Here is a 23,844-nt window from a genome sequence, read left to right as displayed (position 1 = left end):
AAGATTCTGGCACGAAATGAAGAGATGCCCATTGCCAGGCCCCAGTTGCTCTGGTTTCCTGTTTCAGCCCCCCCTAGCAGCTGACTGCAAACGCGAGACCCAGAGCCAAATCACTTAGCTGAATCCTAATTCCTGACCCCCAGGATAACTGACATAATAAACGCCTTTGGGATGATTTGCAACTCAAAACACTGTTTCTAATAGAAGTAATTATGAATACCTAGGATTTACATGCAACTGCAATTTAATTTTCCATTTACCTAAAACAGAAACAAACATCGGGTCAATAATAAAGAAATCAGGGTCTCCCTGGTGGAGCAGGGGTTAAGACCCAAACTATCAAGGTATCCGCAGCCACTGCAGCACGAGTTCAATCCCCGGCCAGGGAGTACCCACATGGCGCAGCAGACCTCTCCTGTCTTGCCCGCTGCTCCCCTCAGCAGTGTATTTCAATCCTTCTGCCTGTTCTGCTCCCTGCTGTTTCTGGTGGATTCTCTCACCCTAACGTGCCTCTGGCCTGTACCCCAGCTCTTGTATGCATAATCTTTTTTAAAAAAATAATTAGGGGCCTCCCTGGTAGCACAGGGGTTAAAGACACAGCGCACTGATCCCCAGCCTGCCAGGCAGCAACCCACGTGGCACGGCAGACCTCTCCTGTCTTACCTGCTGTTCCTCTCAGCAGGGTATTTCAGCATATCTGCCAGTTCTGCTCTCCACTCTCTGGTAAACCCTCTCACCAGCTCCCCACCACACCTCTAGCCTACACCCTAGTTCTTATATACATAAATAAATAAAGACTGTAATCAATAAAACCATGAGACCAATGAAGATACATGTTCCTTTATTGTTTTATTTACCATAAACATTAAGGGTATACAGCAAACACTGGAGAAAAACTTTAAGTTTTTGATGTAAAGCTTAACACTTAGAAGTATACTTGCTCCCCCCACCCATCCCAATTCAACATGCAGATATTTATTTTCATATATGCTGATTCTGGAGCACTAGAATCTCTTGATAGTTAAGAGTATCTTTGCTCTGCAACTTAAAACAATTTCACGAGCTGTATATTATCATGGTATTATACCATCATTCATATAGTTTCCCAAGGTGAATACATTCACACAATAGTAACATTAAAATCTGGTTTTTAAAAACATCATAATAAGCCATAATAATGACAAACACAAAAACCCAGGTTCTAGTTTTAAACGTGTTTATGAAGACTGCTGCTGCGCTCAAAGCATGCAATATTCATGACCACCTAGATGAGGCTGGATATTGACACTCCTTCAGAAGGTCCAATGATGCACTTTTTCACTCATCCCAAGTATCTCCATATTTGTTTACTTTGACTAGGAAAAAAGCACAAATAATTGATGATTCCAAATTATTTAATATTTAAAAGGCACTATTTTAAGTTTGCTAGTATTATGATGAAAAGTTGTGTTTCTCTTTCATTTGAATAAAAGCACATGAGAGTCAAATTATAACAGGGACTGGTTAGACTTCTGTGAACTGAAGGCTGGACTTAAGTACTACTGTGCTATATCAAGAACATCATATAAATATTTCATTCTCGTAACATAAAGTAAACATAGTCCCCATTTTAAGGGTGAGAAAACAGATTAGTAAGTTGCCCAAGGTGCAAGTCTCTTAAAAACAATTAGAATTGGAATCTGAACACAGATGTTTAGCTTCAAAGCCTGGGTGCCTTCACAATTTTACCAGGCTACCTGGGTAAGTGTGGGATATATTACAACCCATACAAAAAAAAAAAAATTACCAGGAAATAAAAGTAATAAAACATTTGCATTTTTTCACAAAGAATATAGTAATAGAAATGGTCTTCTTCAGGATGTGGTTAATTCACACTCTCTCACAAACTATACTGCTAGTACAAGAAGGAAAAGACTTCCAGTAGTTCTACATTTTACATAAAACTGCATTTCAAAACATGCTCCTGTCGTTCTTTACCTTTTGGCCCCTCTCCTACATAGCCTTCATCTCTGAATGACAACTCTTCAGAAGCCCCAAATAGTCATAATATAAAGAAGCAATTCTCCAAATATGGACTAGGGACCCCGGGCCCAGAGCTCTTTCAGGGAGCCTCGGGTCAAAACTATTTCATTACTCTACTGAGATGTATCTTTTCCTCTCACATTCTTTCCCTCATGAATGTATAAATAACATGTTTTCTAGAAGCTACATGATGTGTGGTAATGTTCTTATAGCTAACTGAAAACATTATTGTTTTCAGAAATTCTTAGTCATAATTTCTAATCAGGAAAGTATCAAGAAATAGAATCCATACAACCTAAAAGTGAAAATTTAAGAGACACTTTCAGATCCAGTGAATCTATACTATACTAATCCATCAAGTTTTCTTGTCTAGATTCTAAGAATGAATATTTAGAAATTCACTGAAACTATTTCAAAATTTTATGTAAAGCATAAAAAAATCAGCTTCCTTTTACAAAGAAAAGCTTTTTATCATTGCACATTACTGTGTCATGTAACAACTTCAAGACTGTTCAATCAAAACCACAAATGTCAAAACTCAGCATACAACCAAAGGTCTACCATATTTTCTTAGTTATAAGTTAACAAACATTCCTTCTTTGATCTATAACTATGTATTACTGCTTATAAAAGATCACAAATAAGAAAAAAATACTACTGCCTGCCCTCATGGAGCTTACAGTCTAAAATCTCAAGTTAATTAGCAAAGCAAAGTACCATTAAGCTTGAATACATTACAGAGTAATGGTTACTAAATGTATGAAGATCTAAGCTAAAATTTTTTTGAGGACAAACAGTAACAAGTATTGGTGGTTACAAACTTATTTTACAATGAACTTCTTTACACCAATAACATGAAAGAAGATATTATCCATTATTATGAGAACAGAATTCTAAATGAAGCAGCCATTAGCTAGAAATAAAATTGAATCTGTAAGAATGATAATAAAAAAATCATCTATGTATACTTTTTAAAGTAGTAAATGTGAAACCTTGAAACAATGCCACATTCTCTAAAATTCCTGAAGAGAGACACCATAAAATTCTGTACTGAAATGGTAACAAATCCCTATTCTAAATGCCTTCTTTCTTTAGAGGTAAACTTTGGGTCAGAAATTTTCTTTGGGTAATGTATAGCTGTCCCAAAAGGATGTTAAAGAAACCATGATGTAAAAATTTAAAATTAATTATAAAGTACTTTTAAAAACAAAGTCAAACTCCTCTTGAGAAATGCTAGGTGGTCTACAGAGCAAATAACTATCAACTTCAAAAACATATAAGAAAGTCAACCTCACTACTCAATCATGATTCTATGGTCCTGTCAAAAGTAGTATATCAACGATAGGCCGTAAGATCTGGTTTATGCAGTAGATGCATAATTAAAAAAATAAATTCCCAAGGTGATTTCTCATAAGGAACAATCATATTTCTACATTGTATCAAAAAATCAGTCTCACTGTATTAAGCCATGCTATTATTTGAACTTCATTATTTTCTAACACAAAATGGTCTTTGGAACACCTTAAAAAAGAAAGAACAGTAAAATAGCTATTCTATTTGAAAATTTTTATTCTGGTTACTTGTTTGAGGAATTAAATCACATACTATCATAATTAGTATTTTTAACTAATGCTGTAGTTTCCAATACTAAAGAGTAAAGTCATTCAGACTAAACTATCATACCTTCTTTTTTGGGCATTCTTTCCTGCATAGGCCTGACTGAGGGGTCAGTCTTATGTGTTAAAGTTACTTCATATGACTCTCTGTTCTTATTCCTTAATTCCTCATATGTAATATTTTTTCTTTTGGGACTTTCTTCAGGGTTGGGATCAGGTCCTAAAACAACAAACAGTTAATAAATGATGATAAAAGGATTTGAGTAAATCCAAAGCAACTAAATTTTATAAATGCTCCTTACCTAAAATAAAGTGCAATAAAGGATCAAATTATTACCATTCCTAAGATATATTTTCCCCCAAGGTAGTTTATAAGCTAAAATCTATTACCTCTTATACTTTAAGGTTTTATTTCTAAAATTTAAAATCAACATAAAAAAATTTAACCATTACCAGAATAATAATGGAAATCATAATATATACCAGCATAATTTAAACTAGTTGAAATGGTGTTTTAAACTGCAAAGTTATTTATACTGTTTGTATAAATAAAAAGAAATAAATTGTATTAGTAACAAGTGAACAAAACTTGAACAGTGCAGATTTTTAAAATATTTTCATAAATGTTCCTATAATCAGTTTACAAACTCTTAATTTTTAAGAACATTTACTTTACCATCTTTTTATTTAAACAAAAATACTCAAAACAGCTATTGAAAATATTTTAAAAAGCCTTAATCATATTATGTATCATTTTCACTCAGGTTTAATGATAAGAAAATAGCAACTATAATTTTGGCCAGGGAACCAGCACTCATTTTTCATCTCTGTCAAAGTGTGAGCATATGTTAACAGAATCAAATACTATTATAAAAATAGGGGAAGTGGTTACTATTAATATTGGTTCAGAGGACCAAATATAGCACACAGTTTGTAAAATGCATAAGCCAGCACAACAGGACATAGACATTTTAAAAGAAATTAATAAATGGTAATATAACATTAAGCAATTAACTTATAAAGTCTTAACACTCCAAAAGTAAAACTTTTCAAACAGATTCAGTTAGACATACAAATAACCAATCATTTTAATAATACAATCATCATAAAGTAATTTAAATAACACAATATTTGTAAGTGGTGCTATTCCGGAACTCAAAAGTAAGGTCCCAATAAATAATCAGAATTTTAAAAACAATGTAATTATATCATTAAATGTTTCAATGTAATCTTTGCCACAAGTTTACTGCACTGGTAACAAAGCAAAAAGGACTTAAATTTCTCCTAATTACTGCTAGTATTACTCAATCTTCTTGCTTTAAAAAAAGAATGCAGAAGAGATAATCTTCTATTGGAATCAAAAGCACTTTGCATTTCATTAGTACTCAGTAGTCTATCATTAATAGTCAATAATCATTGAATCCATTTTCCTTCACCATATTTTTAAAATTCTGAAAGAGATAATGTGTACTAGATCAGCAGTCAGGTACCCGAGGTTGTCCTTCCCAGTCTGCTGACAATAAATGAATTGTCCTTGGGCAAATCACTAAGTTCCTTTAAATCCTGGTTTCCTCAACTGTGAAATTCTAACGTTTGACTAGATGATCGATCTCTAAAATTCCTTCCAGGTCTACTACTTTTTCTGACGTGAAAGAAAAATATTTCATTGCTCTGAAATTGTGTGACAAATATGAACACATAAATCAGAAGGAAGATGAGGAAGAATTTTTTCCACTTATAAAAGCCAAATGAAATCTGCATTGTGTAGGGAGCATGATTTACTACTCTGGGAAGGTTATAAAGAGCTGGAAGGAATAAGAAAATATAAAACAGCACTGATTTAAACCTAAATGTATATAATAAAGTAGATAGATCTTGGAACAACTATGAAGGAGTGCTTTCTACACTGAAAGATTAATGAGTCCTTCAATTCATGGTAAGAGAAAGCAGAACTAAAAAGGGCAAACAGGACTTAAACAAAGGGAGAGGGGGTGTCCTGGTTAAGGAAGAACAGTAGCTGAAGCAAAGCAAAGGTGGCCACTGCTGGCCCATGTGGAGAACAAAGAGTGGCAACCCTGACTTAGAAAAGGGGTCAGAAAGCAAAGTGATGGCTGGCTGGCTGCCGTGGAGGACATACAATATATTAAAATATGTGTCTCGCTGTACTCTGAGAATAGACACCAAAGAGTTTTGGTTTTTTTGTGTGTGTGTCTGTCTGCTTTTATTTGGAGAAAAAATTACCTAACATGGAATGGAATTTTCTAATGCAAATGGAAGGAAGGATGCAGGTCATTACAAGGGAAGAGTTGGTGCACACTAGAATACAAGTAGAATGGATTTGAACTTGAGTGACTGGGAAAATATGAGCTGCAATGAAGGACAAGGACAGCTGCTGTTAGAGATAAGATAATGACTAACCACTTTCTCCTAATCTGTACTCCTCCCTTCCCTTTCTGACTAATTGGATGTCTTTGTTTCCAACCTCTCAGGAAAGAAAAAGAGGTTGCAGATTGATTATGAGACGCCACAACTTTCATCCACTTAAGAATCTCTTTAATTATCCTAACTTCCATTTTCTCCTGTCTCTTCTCTTCCACAAAATACTCACCTCCCTCTTCTTTCCCCTTCAACTTTTGCTCTAAAGCAGCAGTGCTCAATTTAATTTTTGGTAACAATGAGGATGTTCCATATCTGCACAGTTCAACAAGGTAGTCACTAACGTATGTAGCTTCTAGGCAATTGACAAAACAACAAAATTTTCAATTTATTTTTAATTAAATAGCCATATACAGTCAGTGACTACTTATACCCTGACCTACCTATAAGCCTTCTGCATCCTCTGGAATTATAAATGGATTCAAATCTATCCCATCTTAAACAAATGTTTCTTTAACCTTGTTCACTCCTTACAGCTACTGGTTTATTATATTTGCTTCAAATAAGTGTTTCCACAGAACACTATAAAGACATCCTCAATACCATATCTAAACTCTTGCAGTGAAATGTCAAAATTCAGTTTGTCAGATGTTAGAAAAACAGTATAGTACCTAACCTTTACATTACTTAGTACCAATCCATTCAGAAGGTTGAAGCAGCTATGGGTAAGCAAAGCATTTCTACCAACAAAATCTAGGGGAAAAAATCATTAAAATAAATAAGATTATAAATAGATTTATGTCAGATTAGTCAGGGCTAGCTGCCTGAAGCTTTCAGGGCAGATTTTATCATCAGCCTAATGATAAAGAAAAACTGATTTTCAAAGTTTTTTGTATCTGAGGACTTTAGATAAAGAATTGTACATCTGTACTTTCTGTTTCTAATTCCTCACCTACAAAGAAATTAATGTTTGTTGAGAGCCTATTACTTGCCAGGCCTTTGTCTCTGATTATTTAATCTAATTACAAAAGTTCTTTTTTAGAAGACATCATTATCTTTATTAAAGAAATTAAGACACTGAAGGAACCACAAATTAGTTACTTGCTTAAAGTGACAGAATGAACAAACGTCAATGTGATCTAGGCCTTAATCCAAAATTGATGTTTCACTCACATTATGTTATCTTCAAAGCTAGTATTCACACAAACTTCACAAAGCATTTTTATAGGAATTTTCTCACTTGACAACATCTCTGTAAAGCAGGTAATTATTTTTCTCACATTACAAAGGAGCTAAAAGCCTTTAAAACCATTCTATGAAATGTAACCTTTAAAAAGCTTCCCCAAGGCAAAATTTATTCACTTCTTTGCTATTCCACTAAACTTGGTGTTTTCAATCATTGAGAAAACTGAGTTTCTTATTAATCTTTACTAATTCCATACCTCGTAGAGTGTCTGATACCTACTGAACCTCAAAAATGATGAATGAATGAAGAAACAAATGAACAAGCAAACAAACATGCTCAGTTTAGGCTGATGGTGGAACACACAGATGATATCCAGCAGAAAAAGTCATCGAATAAAGTTTATACATACGTTGGACCATAAAATGCTGAAATTCATTTCAAGAGAAGTTTCTACCTTGGGCAATATGATCAGTAATACCAGTGGGAGTAGATTCATTCATAGAAGCACTGAATGGAATTGGCTCATAACGAGGAAGCATCTCTTTTTCTAGGTTGTCTGCTGCTGGGGATGTCACAAAAGATGAATCATATTTTGAATCATATTTTGACCTTTGAGAATATTGCCTATATATAAAAAAAAATTATTGTATAAGAAACACAAGTCATTGCCTACACCTTAAAGAACAGTGTGTTAAGGTCTGAAAATTAATTCTTATTTGTAAAGGAATCTTTTAAAGTTATTTACAACAGTAAAATGAAGTCTGTTTCTGCTACAAAAACATTAAAAATATGTTCTGACCTACTTATACAACTTAAGAATTGTCACTCTTACTACACAGAAAATGTATATCTGATGTACTAATTATTATGCTATAAAGTTTCTGAAAAGAAAAAGCACTTCAAATCTGTATAAACATGTCCACTGCCAATATTAACTGGGAAGCTACTTTGAAAGCAGTTCATATAAACACTATTTGCTAAAGCATACACTAGCAATATCTCTCTTTCATGAGGTTTAAGTTGGTTGCCATTTATGACAGTGTATCTACCAAATCCAAATAATTACATTATTTATCTACCTGTTCAGACAGATTCATTTTTGTATACTTACACAATTTCCCTATAATTTTAAACAGAAGGATTAAAAATTTGAAATGTAACTAATAGGATTTATAAAATTTGGGAATTCAAGAAAAAATTCCAAACTATAGAAACCAACGGTATTTGCCATTAGTTTTCCTTTATTCTGGAATTTGAACCCCCAACAGCATGGAATGCTATATTTAAACCAAAGGTAGACAAGTTTTACTCTATTTTTAAAAGCAAAATTAGTTTCAGCTTATAGCGAAATGGAAAATTTCCAGGGGTCCTTTGGTTAGGCAATGTTTCACATCTTGAATTATCGCAATATCTATAATAATTTTATATAAAATTAAAAACCTTTCACAAAGATCAGAATCTGGCCTACCCAGATGGTGACGATCGTCGTGCTTGTCCTGAACGTAAAGCTTCTCCAAGAGGGGAATTCTCAAGATTCTTGAACTTCTCTTGGCAAGTTTTCACATAAGAAAGCTTTCCAGCAAAGTATCCCATGATACAAGCAACTTGTTTATAAAAACAAACAGGAGAGTGTGATTTGATGTGCCTCTTTTTTTTTTTTTTTTTTATAGAGGCATGTTTTATTTATTTATTTGTTTGTTTGCTTGTTTTGTTTATACATGCACTGGGTACAGTCAGAAGCGCGGGAGGGTAAGAGAATTCACCAGAGCCAGAGCGGGGAGCAGAGCAGGCAGAAGGACCAAAGTACACTGCTGAGGGGAGCAGCGGGCGGCAGGAGAGGTCTGGGCGCCATGTGGGACCCTCCTCCGGTGGCCGGGGAGCAGCCGGGGATCGAACCGGTGCCGCTGAGGCCGCGGGCAGCTTGGCAACCCAGCGCTCAACCGCTGCGCCACCCGGGAGGCCCTTGATGTGCCTCTTTAAGATAAAAATCTTTTCTAAAGAACTGCCTAAAGGCTCTAAATATGTCTTTGGTATGTAAAGACAGATTTCCCAAATAATGACAAAGTGCCACATTAAATCATATTCAGAATTCATAGATTATATGGATATTATAATTCACTTTCACAACTTCAATTTTTACTATTTATTAAAATAGCTAGGAAAAGTATAGCAAAGTATAATGAAATGAAGTTTCATGTTTTAATGAAAAGAAATCTTTAAAAAGTAGACTTGAAAGTATACTACTTAATTCTTGATTAATAAGAATGTCTGGATAACTTTCTCTCCTCATGGACAGAACAAGATAATTTACTTTCAAGTACTATATCTTTATCAAGTAACTTAAGATTAATAGTTCTATTACATTATAAGAAGAGAAAAACATGCCTCTTTCAAGTAACTCATGATTTTTAATTAATAGTAAAATGCCTAAAGAGTAAATCCATTTAATGAAAAGCTTAAACAAACTGATCCGTCAATTTGTCAGATTGTCAAAGCAATAACCAAATAACCATTATGAGTAAGACAAGACAAAACATTTGATAAAACTAATTTTACTTAGGTAAAAAGCTAAGAAAATGAGTGCTGCTCATACTTACATATAAGTTTAGGAATAGAACCATATTTGGGATGACTTGAAAGGATTCCTAAAGACAAGAGCAAACATGTATGAGTAACACTGTTAGAAAAATACATATTTATATAATTAAGATGTGCAAATAGTTTTATGCGAAGCTTATATGAACAGTATATAAGAAAATGGCACAAATTATGGTAAAAAATGCCAAAGAACTATTCTGCGAAGTTATTATCTGACCTCCTCTAATGTGAAAAAAAGGAGTAATAAGTTAAGCAAAGCAGTATAAAGTCAGATAGATATATTTCTCAATAGCTTTCGGCAAGCCACAAGATATAAAGAAAAAAATCAGTACTCTCTTTAAATAATACCTGACAACTTTAGTTTTTGCCATAACCCCAGAGAAGTCTAAAAGCTATTTAAAAGAGAGAGCCAAGTGAATTCAATATGAAAAGAAATAAGAACATCCAAATTACAATCTATCAGAACAGGTGGTTTTAGCAAGATCACGACGCAAAATCAATATACAAAAACACAGACATATAAATATCTAAATACACAATTACCAAATGCAGGAACAAAAGAGATACCGGACATCTTTAATAAATTTGATAGCACATCAAAGCCAATGAAAAAAATCCAACAAAAATATGAATGATCTCTACACTAAAAATGACAAAACTTACTGAAAATGAAAGCTAGAAAAAAATGGGTAAGTACATCAAGTTCACGAATTAAAATTGTGCAAAGGTGATAATTCTCCATACTCATCTATAAATTCAATGCAATCCCAATTAAAATCAAGTTTTTCCCCAAATTGAAAAAGTTTAAGTCTAAAAATAAAGTAACAGTACAAAGGATCAAGGATAGATAGATTAATACTGAATAAAAACGAAACTGGAGAACTGACTACCACCAGATATCAAGATCCATGATAAAACTAAAGTAACTTCAGTCTAAGTGCAAAATAGATTAACTGACCAAAACCAGGAATAATGTCCAAAACAGATCCACACATACACAGTCACTTGATTTATGACAAAGGCAGCACAGCACTGCAGTGAACAAAAAAACAGTCTTCTCATTATATATATAAAAAGATATAGCTGATAAAAGACTCACTCCCAGAGTACATGAAGAATTCTCACAAAACAAACAAGGAAAAGACAATCGAATGGAAAAATGGACAAATGACTTAAACAGATACTTTACAAAAGAGGATATATTCAAACGGGGTATAGACAAAGACAAAAGAAGCTGTCCTCAACTTCTTCAGTCATGAGGGAGATGTAAATTAAACCACAATATAATTGATAATCATTGTCCAATCACAATGATTAAAATTCCAAAGACACAAAAGTAGCAGGTGTTGGTGATAATGTGATGCAAATAGAACTCTATTAATAAACTGGTATTGGAAGTATTAAATTGGTCCAAACAGACTGGAATATTTGGCAGTATCCACCAAAATTGAATATATACATAATCTATGACTCAACAAAGAGGCATGTCTTCATGGCAGAACCATTCATTACAGTAAATACTGGAACTATGAATGCCTCCCTGATGGAGCAAGGGGTTAAGACACACTATGAAGCTGCCCGCAGCCTCTGCAACACAAGTTCGATCCCCAGCCAGGGATCTACCCACATGACGCAGAAGACCTCCCCTGTCTCACCCGCTGCTCCCCTCAGCAGTGTATTTCAGTGGATCTGCCTGTTCTGCTCCCCACTGTGTCTCTGAAAAATCTTCTCACCACCACCCCACCCCTTCATCCCTGGCCTGTACCCCAGCTCTTGCATGCATAAATAAATTAATCTTTAGGGGGAAAAAAAAACGGAACTATGTAGTCACCAATGTAAAATCGGAAGCACGAATTGCTGTGGTACACTCACACAGCATAAAAACTATAGAGCAATGAAAATATATGGTCTACAACAATATGGATGAACCCAGTGATCTGCTAGTAAGCCAGATTTTCAGATAAATAGTACTAATTTGCAATGACAATCCATTTTCATGGCATAAATACTTGTATCACAACCAATTGCAAAAACAAAACAAAACACAACAGCTTACCAAATACCTGAAATTTTAACAATCAGCCTTCCAGAGCTGACACAAATCAGTGCTAGAATAACACTGGATGAATTAACAATGTTGACAGAAAGTATACAGAATACTTGACTGTACGATTTTATGAATACAAAGTTTAAAAACATATAACTGATTTAGGCTATTCGTCTTAATTCCTTCATACAACTGAAATGAAGAGGGAAAAAAGGAAGATGGTAACAGAATCTACATTTATACAAAGAAATTATTCGTTCATTCTGTCACCAAGTAGTTTAAGACCACTTAACAAAAATATACAAGCTCTGCAAACAAGGAAGTTAGGATAATGCAGGAAAAAGACAATTCTCACCCTCCAAATTTAGAGTCTGGAAAGATGATGAGGACAAACAATACAGTGTGATGGTTGCTAGTCACCCAAATAAGTATCTGAGTATCAACTATATGCACTATACCTTTTGTCAGATGCCAGATAAAGTCCGTTTTCTAATGGATAGTAGCAAGAATGTAGATAAACAGACTTATTGAAGGCTAAGGCAATCTTTTTTATTACAGATGATTGCATTATAGCAGCAGTATAGATAGAGGTAGACAGTTTAAGATATTTGAGGGCTGACCTAAAATGAACACTTACTGGCCAAGGCAGGTAAGAAAGAGAAGTGAAGGATGTCTGAGTTTCCTGGATGATACCATTCAGACAAGGGCAAAACAGAGTTGGGTTGGGGGAAATCAACTCAGTTTAGGATGAAGTTACTTCAGTTCGAAGAACTTGCAGAAAGCTATCAGTGTGGAGATACACAGAATACAGTACTGGGAATTTCAAGTAATAAATGGTCACAGAAGTCCACGTTATAGCTGGGTAATAGTACAAACTAAAAACTGAATGTCAAGGCAGAAGTTGGAATACCGAAAATGGAGGAACAAAGCCCAGAGTTGTAAGCATCAAGGTCATGGATTTTTGCCTCATAGTGCTGTATACTAAAATCAGTATATAGTACACATTAGACATTTTTAAAAATATGAAAAATGAGGGAATTGTCTGAGGTGGGAGAAAAATCAGATGTGTGCTGTTATGGAAGCCCAGAGAAAAGAATGTTTCAAGGAGTAGTTAAGAGCTGTGTACAATCAAGAGCAAAAACTGTCCAGTGAATTTCAGCAAAAAGGAGGTTGTACTGAAACTTTTTTAAGATGTTTTGGTAAACGTTAGAAAATACATATAATCTATGACACAAACTGCAATTGGTTAAAAGAAGTAAAAAGTGTTAATTCATGAAATCTGGCTTCAAATGCAAGACAGCTGGGTGCAGTTGGGAAGAAATAAGGGAAGATTTTTCTTTATGTTCTCAAGTTAGATTATTACAGAGCATGTTTTAAAAGAGAACATGCAGAAAGGGAATAGAAAAGGCTATGTAGAGACACAGTGTGGATGAACACGTATACAAAATGTTAGGCATCTGGTTTAAATGCAAAATGTCTTGATGGATTCTGAATTCCTTTTCTAAAATATATCCCTAAAATTTGAGATTGTTTTTATTAGAATATCCCACCCCAAACACAAAACCTCAGTTCAGTTTCAATACAAGAGCCCTTAATTTCATAAGAGATGCATGTTAGTCAATGTTTTTTGTTTTTACTCAAAACATCAAAACCCCAATAACAAAACAAATCTGACAAAATTATATGGAAGACATGCTTTGACATACTTAATAACACTGTTTTGCTTATGTTGTAACTTTTGCAAATGAAATGAGAGGTATAAGTTGCTATGATGACAAGTCATTCATTCCCCAAACGATGACTAAGAACACAGGAGAACTTTGGCTACATGAATAGTTTACCTTTTCAGCAATGGGTCTTAATATTTTCAGTAGGATTCACCTCAACTATATGAGAACAGTTTACAGGATATATCTACAACTGGAAAAAGAAATGTCTCTAGTTTAACTTCTTTGTCTGATTTTGTTATGTGTATAAATAGCGTGGAAGGCATTCCCAATTCTTACCATTCCTGCCTTGCCTTCAAGTTCTCCAAAGTCTCCTACCCTACCTAAATCCAAAACTTGGAAATCTCATCTTCTTCGTAATCTAATCAAAATCATTATTTCTCCTGGTTTTACCTTAGCAATCCAATGGTATTTTCACTCCTCCCTGCATGATTTTGTCCCTCTAGCCCAGTCACTCTCCTGACTGTCCCTCCCAATAATCATGTTTATTATTCTGATAACAAGGTCTTGCAATATTCTCCTTTTACTTTAAATCCTACCCATCTTCAAAATCTGCTTCTTTCAAGAAATTTTCCTGATGATAGCAGTTGTGGAGAGATCTTTCTTCTTTGAAGACCTCAGCTCTGGAGTTTCTATTAAACAACTTAGTAGCATATTAAGTATTTAATTATACGCCCTATTTGCCTCAACATTGTGTTTACACTATTCCCTCAGATAAACATAAACAACTCTAAATTTCTTTTGTATAATCCCCCTCATGCCTGTTCCAATCATTTTTAGTTAGACAGGAATTAGTAAAACAAGCAGTAATCAACACTGTAATTTCTCTATTTCTAACTCCCTATGCCACAGTTTTTCCTTAAAAGCAATGTGATTAAATGTTATTTCATACCATATAAATAATCACAGTCTCTACTATAACAAAGGACATGTAAGTGCCTAGGTATCTTATGTCCATTCTTCAGATTCCTGGCACTGTAGCACATTATAATAAGGTTCTTTGGGAGTTCTTTAAATGACAAAATTTATTTCAAAAACTCATTCCATTTCTCTCTTAAACTACTCTTCTCAACTAGTTGTGTCAACACTACTAGCTAAGTACTTCATACTGCTAATGTGAAAAAGGTGAAATGGTTGCACTTTTGGAGAAGCTAGTTAATTAAAAAGATATAGTATACAGAGAAGTAGGATACAGGATATAGGGAGACTATCCACAGGTCACCATAGTTTTGTGGAACACCTAATTCTAAGGAGCTAGTTTGCAAAGTAAATGTAATGAGACTTAAAGTTGTACAGACCGACACGTTAACACTTAACCTAAACTCAACTTCAAGTATGAATACACTGCACTATTTAAGCCAATAGAATTTGAGACAAGAAAGTGTCCTCAGTCCACTCTTCTATTATAAGACAAAACTGGTTTGTGGAGCTAGGAAGCCACTGGCCTTTAAACCAGTGCATTAAAAAAAGAAAAAAAAAATCACCTTGAGTTTGTTGAAACCCAGATCCCTGGGTCCTAATTCAGATATTATGACTCAGTAGCACTGGAATGGAACCTATACATCTGGATTTCTAAGAAGCTCCTTGGTCACAGTGATGTTGATTGCCTACCTGGATCAAGTTTATATCTCTAACTCTCTGCAAACCACAGCAGGCTTTTAGTTACTTTCTTGGTCTTATAGATTGTTAATGCTGTTACAGTGCAGGAGGTCACCACATTCTCAAATCAAGGTATCTTCTGAGGTTATAGAAATTTACCAATGATGTTTAATAAGGTATGTTATCATTATCTACAACTCAGAAAAATAATAATCAAAATGCTAAATAATTTGAAGTTTAAATATTTACCTTTACTAATTAATCCTTGGGTAATCAACATACTTGTTGCAGCCAAAGGAACGGCTATAGGAGGAAAAAGAACTTGTTAATATCAACAAAAGGAAAAGATTTTGTCTGAAGTTCACTGGATAAAGTTATATTAGAAATTCATCTAAGAAGTATGTTGCACAAAAAAGCCTTTAAGAAATTTTTCAAACTGAAGTCAATGGAAATAGAAAAGCATTTTAAATTTAAGAAAACATTACAAAATGTTAAATAATATAATTCAAATGCTATTTAGATTTATGCTCAAAGAACCACTCAAATTAGCAATTAAGGCAATATACTAATTAATAACCAAAAATTACTTCCTTTACTTAATCCAATATACATAATTGGAAAAAAATTGTATCATCACATTATCCCTCTGGGTCTGCTGCTATATTTACAAACTTTAATATTTTCCTGGTTAATATTTTACAAAGCAGACAAACTCATAAAACGTAATCTGTCAGGAGTCTTCAAGATAACATCAGCCCCATCTCATCACCTAAAGTGAAAGCTTAAGTCTCATGAGTGGAAATAAAGAGAAAAGATTCCAGTTTCAAACCAAAAAAATAAAGTAAAAGTAGAGAAATACAGAAACCAGTGAACATGATTTTCCAATAAAATTTTTTATTAATGCAAAAATATGAATTTCATACAACACAAGCAAATATTCATTTGATTTTTTTCCCCTTAAACATTCATAAATGTAAAAACCATTCTTAATTCTTAACTCATAGTCATTCAAAAACCGATTGGGGGCCTCCCCGGTGGCGCAGCAGTCGAGCGCGGGGCTGGGAGGCTGCCCGCAGCCTCTGCAGCGCCGCCGTTCGATCCCAGCCTGCTTCCCAGTCACCGGAGGAGGGTCCCATATGGCGCCCAGACCTCTCCTGCCGCCCGCTGCTCCCCTCAGCAGTGTACTTCGGTCCTTCTGCCTGCTCTGCTCCCCGCTCTGGCTCTGGTGAATTCTCTCACCCTCCCGCGCTTCTGACTGTACCCAGTGCTTGTATAAATATATAAATAAATAAATAAATAAAAACTATTAAAAAAAAAAACGATTGGCCTTTGGGCTATAGCTTGCTCATTCCTCTTCTAGACATACACAGGCAACTTAGGAGTGAAAGTAATTCAAGTATTTGAATTATTAGAGATTTCATGATAAAAATCTATTCACTGTGGCATGAGACGTTATTAGCTTTGTCATCAGACATATGTGCAGAAACCCTAAGGTTTGAATCCTTGGCTCTACAACTAAAAGATTTTACCTTTGCTGGAAAATGATTTTTTTAATGTTAGCTGGATAAAATGCCTTCATTATTATTAAATGTTTTTTAACAGACAATTCCCTTTTAATTATAGCATCAGCACAATCTGCAATCATTTTTCTCCTTCAGGTTAGCTCAAGGATTGCAACATGAAGCACTGAAGAATTATATAAAGTTAAAGGGAATGTAATGAATTACTTAACCATCTCTACAATGGACAAAGCCTTCCCTATTTCACTTTCCTCTTAGGTCAAGATGGTATAATGCAAAGAATAGTCTGATTAAAAAGATTCTAGTACTGATTCTCCCATTCATCAGTAAGAGGGCTGCTTAAAATCTCAACTTTTTTATCATCCAATAAAGAGCAATGGATCAGAACTAAGGTCACTTTCTAACTTATGTATTTCATCCCAGAAAAAAGAATAGCAAAATGGAAAGGGACCACAGACTATCTAGTCTTTGTCCTAATCAGAGTAAGCTGATAGCCATAAAGGACAGGTCATTTGCTCAAAGCAACAGAAGATTAGTTTGTGGTAGACTTAAGAACAGAACCCAAGTATCCTGACTCCAGGTCAGTGGCCTTTTCCACTGTACTACATGATTACTATTTCTGAGTCTGCTGAGTGTTTCTTTGGGCAAATCAGTAATACTGCTATACAGGATATTTCTGCAGTATGAGCACTCCCCTAATGATATCCAATACAAGGGCTCCTAAAATTCCTTAAACTCTTCTCCCCTTACAATAGCAAAATGCTACTCTACATTCATAATTGCTTTCAACTGAAATTTTTATTTCATCACCATAGAACTAAGTCATCTAACAAAGATAGTTTAGCAATTCCATAATAAACTAAATTGAATTAATCCCCCTAATGATCCCATGAGAGAGGTTAATTACTAACCCCATTTTACAGATAAATGGGAAACTTGCCCAAAATATCACAACTAAAACATGAGAAAGCTGGGGTATGAACTTCATAGTTAGACATCAGAGCCTGTGCAGCTCTCATTCACAATACTGTCTAATTTGAAAATCAGAAGCATACATACATGTATGAAATATTACTCATAAAATCTGCTAAGTGATATATGAAAAAAATATGAATTCATACACCTTTCCAGTAATTCCAGGTAGTACACATTAAACTGTCCCATTTTTTTCCTTATTAAGGTAACATTGGTTTACAACATTACATATGATTTAGGGGATTAGGTTCATAGTTCCTCACATTATGTTACCCCATCACCCCCATGATCAAAGTACCCATAATCCTTTACCCTAGGCCTTTGGACACCCCTTATACTTTGTTCAACTGACACTTTTATGGAGACTCTCTTATTACTTGTTTATTTGCACACAGATACAACTGGTTTTAAAAGTGAGTAAATAGGGTCATAATTTTAAGTGACTGGAAATAAGATTCCTTCATGGTTATACTTTAAGTAGATCAGAGCAGAAAGTTACCTTAAAGAAACAGAATGGCCCCAGATCAAGAAGTCTAATATTAGATAAGGATGAATGTATTTAACACACCTAAAAAAAAGTATCAAAATTCCATTGCTAAGTACTTTTTCTACACAGTTCTACTTTCATCAGAACATTTTAAATCAATGGGCATAAGATAATACTCTTAAGTAACATAGACTCCATTACAAATCCAGCAAACATCACATACTATATAGAATATCCTTATTTGACGATATGTTAAAAGTGTAAAATTTCCTCACCTATAAATATTAGTCCTTCTGATAATAAATGTAGAATCCCCTATTATCTATAGCAGTCAAGGTTCAAGGTTCTCTGTTTTTTCACTGTTTGATACTGTTACCATATGCAATATCTGGATTATCTCTGTTTTAAGAGTAATCACTACTTGGGCCTCCCTGGTGACCTAGGGGTAAGGCTCAGCACTCACCTCAATAGCCTGAATTTGATCTCTGGCCAAGGAACTAACCCTCATGTCTTGCCCACTGCTCCCCTCAACAGCGTATTTTAGTAGATCCACCTGTTCTGCTCCCCACTCTGTCTCTGGTGAATCCTCTCACCCCATGAACTATTGGCCTATACCACAGCTCTTCTATAAAATAAATAAATATTACAAACAAAAGTAATCACTACTTATCAATACATTAATTTTGGCTAATGTAATTTCCCCCTAATCTAGATATTGTATACAACTAACAATCTATTCACTAGACTGCACCAGATATGTAATACAAGTCTAACTTGCATTCAATCTATTTTAATACACAAAATTACTTACACTTCTATTATTCATATATCACAACTACTTCAGTCAAGCATACCTGAGTACCCTATTATCACTGCCCTTCCATGTACTTTTAGCACAATGCTGTTAGAGCTATTTAGAATGTTACAGCTATTTAGAATGTTATACATGTACAGCAGCATAAATTTATCAGCCAGAAATAAATCTGGATACCATACTATCAATGAGACCATTAGCTTTACTTTACAATGATACTAAATGCTATCTACCAATGAGATTTGGCTTTCTCTTAATCCTGTGTCAACAGACCAGAAATTAAATCACTTAACTCTAGTTACTCTAGGCATTCCTCCCAGATAAAAAAGGTGATGCCAGAGTACAACTGAGTTTTTTGATGAAGTATTTCATACTATGAGCCATGAGAATTTTTTACAAGTCCTTAATTCATCATGACTATGCAATCTAAAGCAATTATTCTTATCTGGAGATGTGCATTATCAACTACTTCTCAGGTTCTTTCTAGTTTGAAACATCTGTTAAATCTGAATATTAGACTGAGAATAAAGTACAAAGGATTCTATCAAAACTTCTATTTCTACACTTTGCTCCCTGGTGAACTCACTAACACAACTACACCAAAAACATAAATTTCTCACCTAAATCTTTCTTCCTAGCTCTAGTTGCTTATAGATCTCCAACAATCAAACGTTGCACAGAATGTCATACCACAAAGTCAATCTGTCCAAACTAATCTTTTTCCTTCCTTTAAATAAGAAATCCTCAAATTAAACAAATAATTGTGTCATCATTTGTTTTCTATTGTAATTTGAACCTAATATTCCCTTCATTCTCCCTGAGTCAATATATGTTAAAATTCTATTGTGTCCTATAAAAAATCTTGTCTTCCATTTCTCTAGTCCCATGACACTGCAACTATATCTACTCAATAACTGTATACCTAAGTGACTACCAACATGAGCTTGTTTGGAGAGAAGTGGTTCCCAATCTTGACACCACCACTCACCAGCTGTGTAACACTTTTTGTTACACAGAGAAATGTTAACAGAGTAACCTCCATAAAAAGGGGAGGCCCCATGTTTCCTACAGCACCTAATGAAGGGTGGAGCTGAGTGGCAAGAAGCTAGAGAAAAGACTTGGAGGAGACATGTGGCGCAAAGACATGAAGAAGTCCTATTTGCTTCTTAGCTTTGGACTTGAACCAGGGTCTTGGAGAACAAAAGATACATGGAGTCAAAACATACAGAGACAGCTGGAAGAAATATATGGGTGAGAGGACACATAGGGAGGTTGACGATAGTGGCCTTTAACTTGATTTGTCCTTCGATTTTGCTCCTTTGTCAGATTTGCCTGGTCCCTTCCGCTCCTTTCCTATGGTTCCCCACCAGAAGGTGCCTTAGACTTGGATCAAATTTTTGGTCCTCAGTTGCCCCACTTTGGGCAAACCCAGTTTGTCTGGACATTTATCCATGAGTAGATGGGTAACTTTGGGTGCTTTATTAGAAAACTATATCCTTTCTTCTCTTGTCTCTCTATGCACACTATTCTATTAAAAGTTGATACTAACAGTATGCCTTGTAAAGACAAGGCATGTAAAGATAATGTAGCAGGGCCTCCCCGGTGGCGCAGTGGTTGAGCGCTGGGTTGCGAAGCTGCCCACTGCCTCTGCAGTGCCGGTTCGATCCCCGGCTGCTCCCCGGCCACCGGAGGAGGGTCCCACATGGCGCGCAGACCTCTCCTGCCGCCCGCTGCTCCCCTCAGCAGTGTACTTCGGTCCTTCTGCCTGCTCTGCCCCCCGCTCTGGCTCTGGTGAATTCTCTCACCCTCCCGCGCTTCTGACTGTACCCAGTGCTTGTATAAATAAATAAAAATAAATCTTTAAAAAAAAAAAAAATAAAGATAATGTAGCAGATAGCAGAACCCACTAAGTGAACAAGTTTGGGCATACCAAGGTACCCCTCATTCTGCAGTGTAATAACACTAAGTAACTCAGTTAACGTCTCAAAACCTCAATTTCTTCACCTGTAAAGTAAGGATAACAGTTATCAACTTAAAGGGTTGATTTTACATAATCCATGTATACTCAGTAATGCCATTACAATAACAAAGATATTACCTCATGAGCTTGAAGTTTTAGAAATTATTACTATACAGTCCTACATCCTTAATCAACCATTTTAGCAATAACCACACCATACCAAAAGTGTGCCAATACTTACTACATGAAGTCGTTATAATTTCAGTTATTAAAAAGTAAAATTTCTATTACAGAATTTAACTTACATCGGAACCAGAAGCTTTCATCATTGCATTCTGCAAACACTCTTCTTTCCTCCTCCGTTGGAATGTAATCAGCCCCTATGTCTATTTCAAAGGAAAATTGGCAAGCATTATATGCCCATGGAAAAACTATGTCTAAAAAATTGGTTTAGTCTAGGTGGGTCTCCCTGGTGGTGCAAGGGTTAAGTCTCAGTGCTATCAAGCTATCGCCAGCCATTGTGGCATGAGTTTGATCCCTGGTCCGGGAGCTAAAACACATATGACACAGCAGACCTCTCCTGTCTCACCCACTGCTCCCCTTAGCAGTGTATTTAAGTATATCCACCTGTTCTGTTCCCCATTTTGTCTCTGGTGAAACCTTCGCCCACCCCCACCCCGTACATCTAGCCTACACCCCAGTTCTTGTATACATAAATAAATAAATCTTAAAAATATTACCTCAGTCTAAATATTAAAAAAAACTCCCAATTTTTTTTTTTTTTTAATGAATAGAACAACTGATTTATTAACTTTTAACAAACCTGACTTCAAACAGAAGTTACTACCTGCTATTCAGAAGGACTGGCTATATAATGTGCTGGCTATAATGAAAAGTTAAGATTTGGGACAACTTATTCAAACTAAGAATTTCAAGATGGCCACAGGTCACAAGCCAATCCAACTGCTACTGTTGCTCAAGGCAGAAAAGTGCTGCTTACATAAAATATACTTCTAGTTATAAACTGTTAATTGATAGTTACGGGGAATTGGTCTTGGAACTTCTGCATTCGGCTCTTGAAAATCAGCCCTCCCATTCATCTTTCCTGCATCAAAAACATTTATATTAAGTATTAGAAATCATTATGACAGATCAAAGTAAATCAATATATAGTAAAATCACTAGGCCATATGTCAACCAGTTAACATTTAGCTGACACTATTACATCAGAAGTATCTGACAAACTAAAATGTTAACTAAAGAAGTCACAAGACCTATTAACTGATTGGTATCTTAAGGCCCTTAATTGACAAAGCAATGTATGATAAGTATGTCAACTGATCCTATCAAACTAAAATATAACAGGATAATCAATAACACAATAGACATATTTTCCCCCTGAAGCTGATTTCACACCTTATGTCATTTTGTAAATATATGACCAAGGATTATGCTAATTCCCCAAAACATCAGGAAAAATCTCAAAAGTCATTTCTGAGTTTTCAATTTCAAAAAATGAAATAATCAGGGAACATGCAAACTCTAACAAAGCAACTAAAAAAAAAAAATGGAGTAATAATGACGCCATATTCTTGTGCTATAAAGCTAAATGCAAATTTTGTATCCTCCAAACGTTCCTTTCTCCTGAACCAGACTTAAGACACGAAATTTTAAAAATGCACGCCATTTCAAGATTTCAAAAACATATTTTTTTTCACCCAGGCCTTGGGCCTTTATATAATTGTGGATAAGTGTACTTTGCAAAAACGTTCACATAGGATCATGATTATCCCATCTTAAAAATAAGTCACATGAGGAAAGACATGTAAAAAATAATTTACATGTAATAAAATAACAAATGGGGCCCTTGTATATTTCGTTTATTTAATAAGCCGTCGGGCCTACTACTTGGCAATCCTTTAACTAAGGAAAACGAATAGAAAGACAAGACCAACTGAGTTTCTAAACGGATGGAGGCTGCTTAATAAATTACTTATATCCTTAAATAAGTAAAAGAAATGAAGCCCTCTATTTCCAGTAGCAGCACCCTACCTCGAAACGCTAGAAAGAAACGGTCAGGGCTGACAAGGAAGCTTTAGACAACACTATTTTTTTAACCTCTTAATGACAAAGAAGAAAACTGAATTGAACCCTCGTAGGCCTACGACCATCGACTCCCGCACTCCATCCTTTCTCTCCCCCCTCTCCCCCCCAAAACACCCCACACATCAGTCACCACGAGTCACCCCCTCGCCTCCCCCGATCACCGGCTCTCAGTAGCCAGAGTCCCAAAGCGCGATGGGCCCAAACGCACAGGCGGGAAAATGGCGGAAAGTACTGGCCGCGTAAAGGTAGTGAGTGGGTTGGTGGGGGTCGGAACGCGGCTCTCAGCAACGCCTCACCCACCTCCAGATGACAGCGGCGGGCGAAGGCGCGGCGAACCCCCGTAATCAGGGGCAGAGGGCCCGGAGGGGCGCCAAGAAGGGTCAAGGTGGGGAAAAGAGCGCACGGAAGCCGCAAGGCGCGCGGGTCCACAGAGGAGTTGGGGGCGGGGAGGGTACAGCGACTGGGCCGCCAAGAAGTCACCCAGCTACCAGCTCAAAATGACCGCGACCCGGAAGCACTGGGGACGTGCGGACGGAAATAACGTCAGACCTCCCCGCAGACGGGCAGCCTCGGCCGAGACGCATGCGCCTGTCTCTCTATGCCCCGCCCTCTTTTGCTCGTCCCTCCTCCTTTCCTTCCCGGCCCGCGGGGCTCAGGAGCTGCACTGCGCCTGCGCTCGCCTCTCCGAGCGGCCCGGGATCCCTGAGTAGCTAGCGGTCCGGGAGCGGCGTCGCGGGGTGATAGCTCTGGCCGCCCTTGTGACGCACCGCCCTGATCGTCCAATGACCGACCTGTAGGGACGGTCAGAAAC

The 23,844-nt window shown here is 36.0% G+C and overlaps 1 protein-coding gene across 4 annotated transcripts; it reads right to left on the bottom strand.

Moving 5' to 3' along the window:
- Positions 1-832: 832 nt before the first annotated feature.
- Positions 833-23,632, bottom strand: OCIAD1 (OCIA domain containing 1). 4 transcript variants are annotated; one of them, XM_054687957.1, is made up of 9 exons: positions 23,583-23,632; positions 21,970-22,032; positions 21,233-21,313; positions 15,421-15,474; positions 9,798-9,845; positions 8,669-8,804; positions 7,655-7,824; positions 3,706-3,858; positions 833-1,355 (listed from the first exon to the last, which is right to left on the bottom strand). In XM_054687957.1, exons 2-9 carry the CDS (start codon positions 22,025-22,027, stop codon positions 1,318-1,320), a joined length of 738 nt encoding a protein of 245 aa, XP_054543932.1. In that variant the 5' UTR covers positions 22,028-22,032; positions 23,583-23,632; the 3' UTR covers positions 833-1,317. The 4 variants fall into 4 exon arrangements, with proteins under 4 accessions (XP_054543932.1, XP_037385045.1, XP_037385042.1 ...); XM_037529148.2 differs by lacking the exon at positions 23,583-23,632 and adding an exon at positions 23,334-23,503; XM_037529145.2 differs by lacking the exon at positions 23,583-23,632 and adding an exon at positions 23,242-23,306.
- Positions 23,633-23,844: the final 212 nt, after the last annotated feature.

This window comes from Talpa occidentalis, unplaced genomic scaffold, assembly GCF_014898055.3.
Source record: "Talpa occidentalis isolate TD23 unplaced genomic scaffold, MPIMG_talOcc4v2.1 talOcc4.6, whole genome shotgun sequence".
NCBI classification, from domain to species: Eukaryota; Metazoa; Chordata; class Mammalia; order Eulipotyphla; family Talpidae; genus Talpa; species Talpa occidentalis.
This window is presented reverse-complemented; position numbering and strand designations above follow the sequence as displayed.

Excerpts from the sequence above, each read along its gene's own strand:
- OCIAD1 (XM_054687957.1), bottom strand. The coding sequence starts at position 22,027 with ATGAATGGGAGGGCTGATTTTCAAGAGCCGAATGCAGAAGTTCCAAGA. Across the intron at positions 3,859-7,654 it reads TACTGATCATATTGCCCAAG|GACCTGATCCCAACCCTGAA; the intron begins GTAGAAACTTCT and ends TTGTTGTTTTAG. Across the intron at positions 1,356-3,705 it reads AAGAATGCCCAAAAAAGAAG|TCAAAGTAAACAAATATGGA; the intron begins GTATGATAGTTT and ends CTTTTTTCCTAG.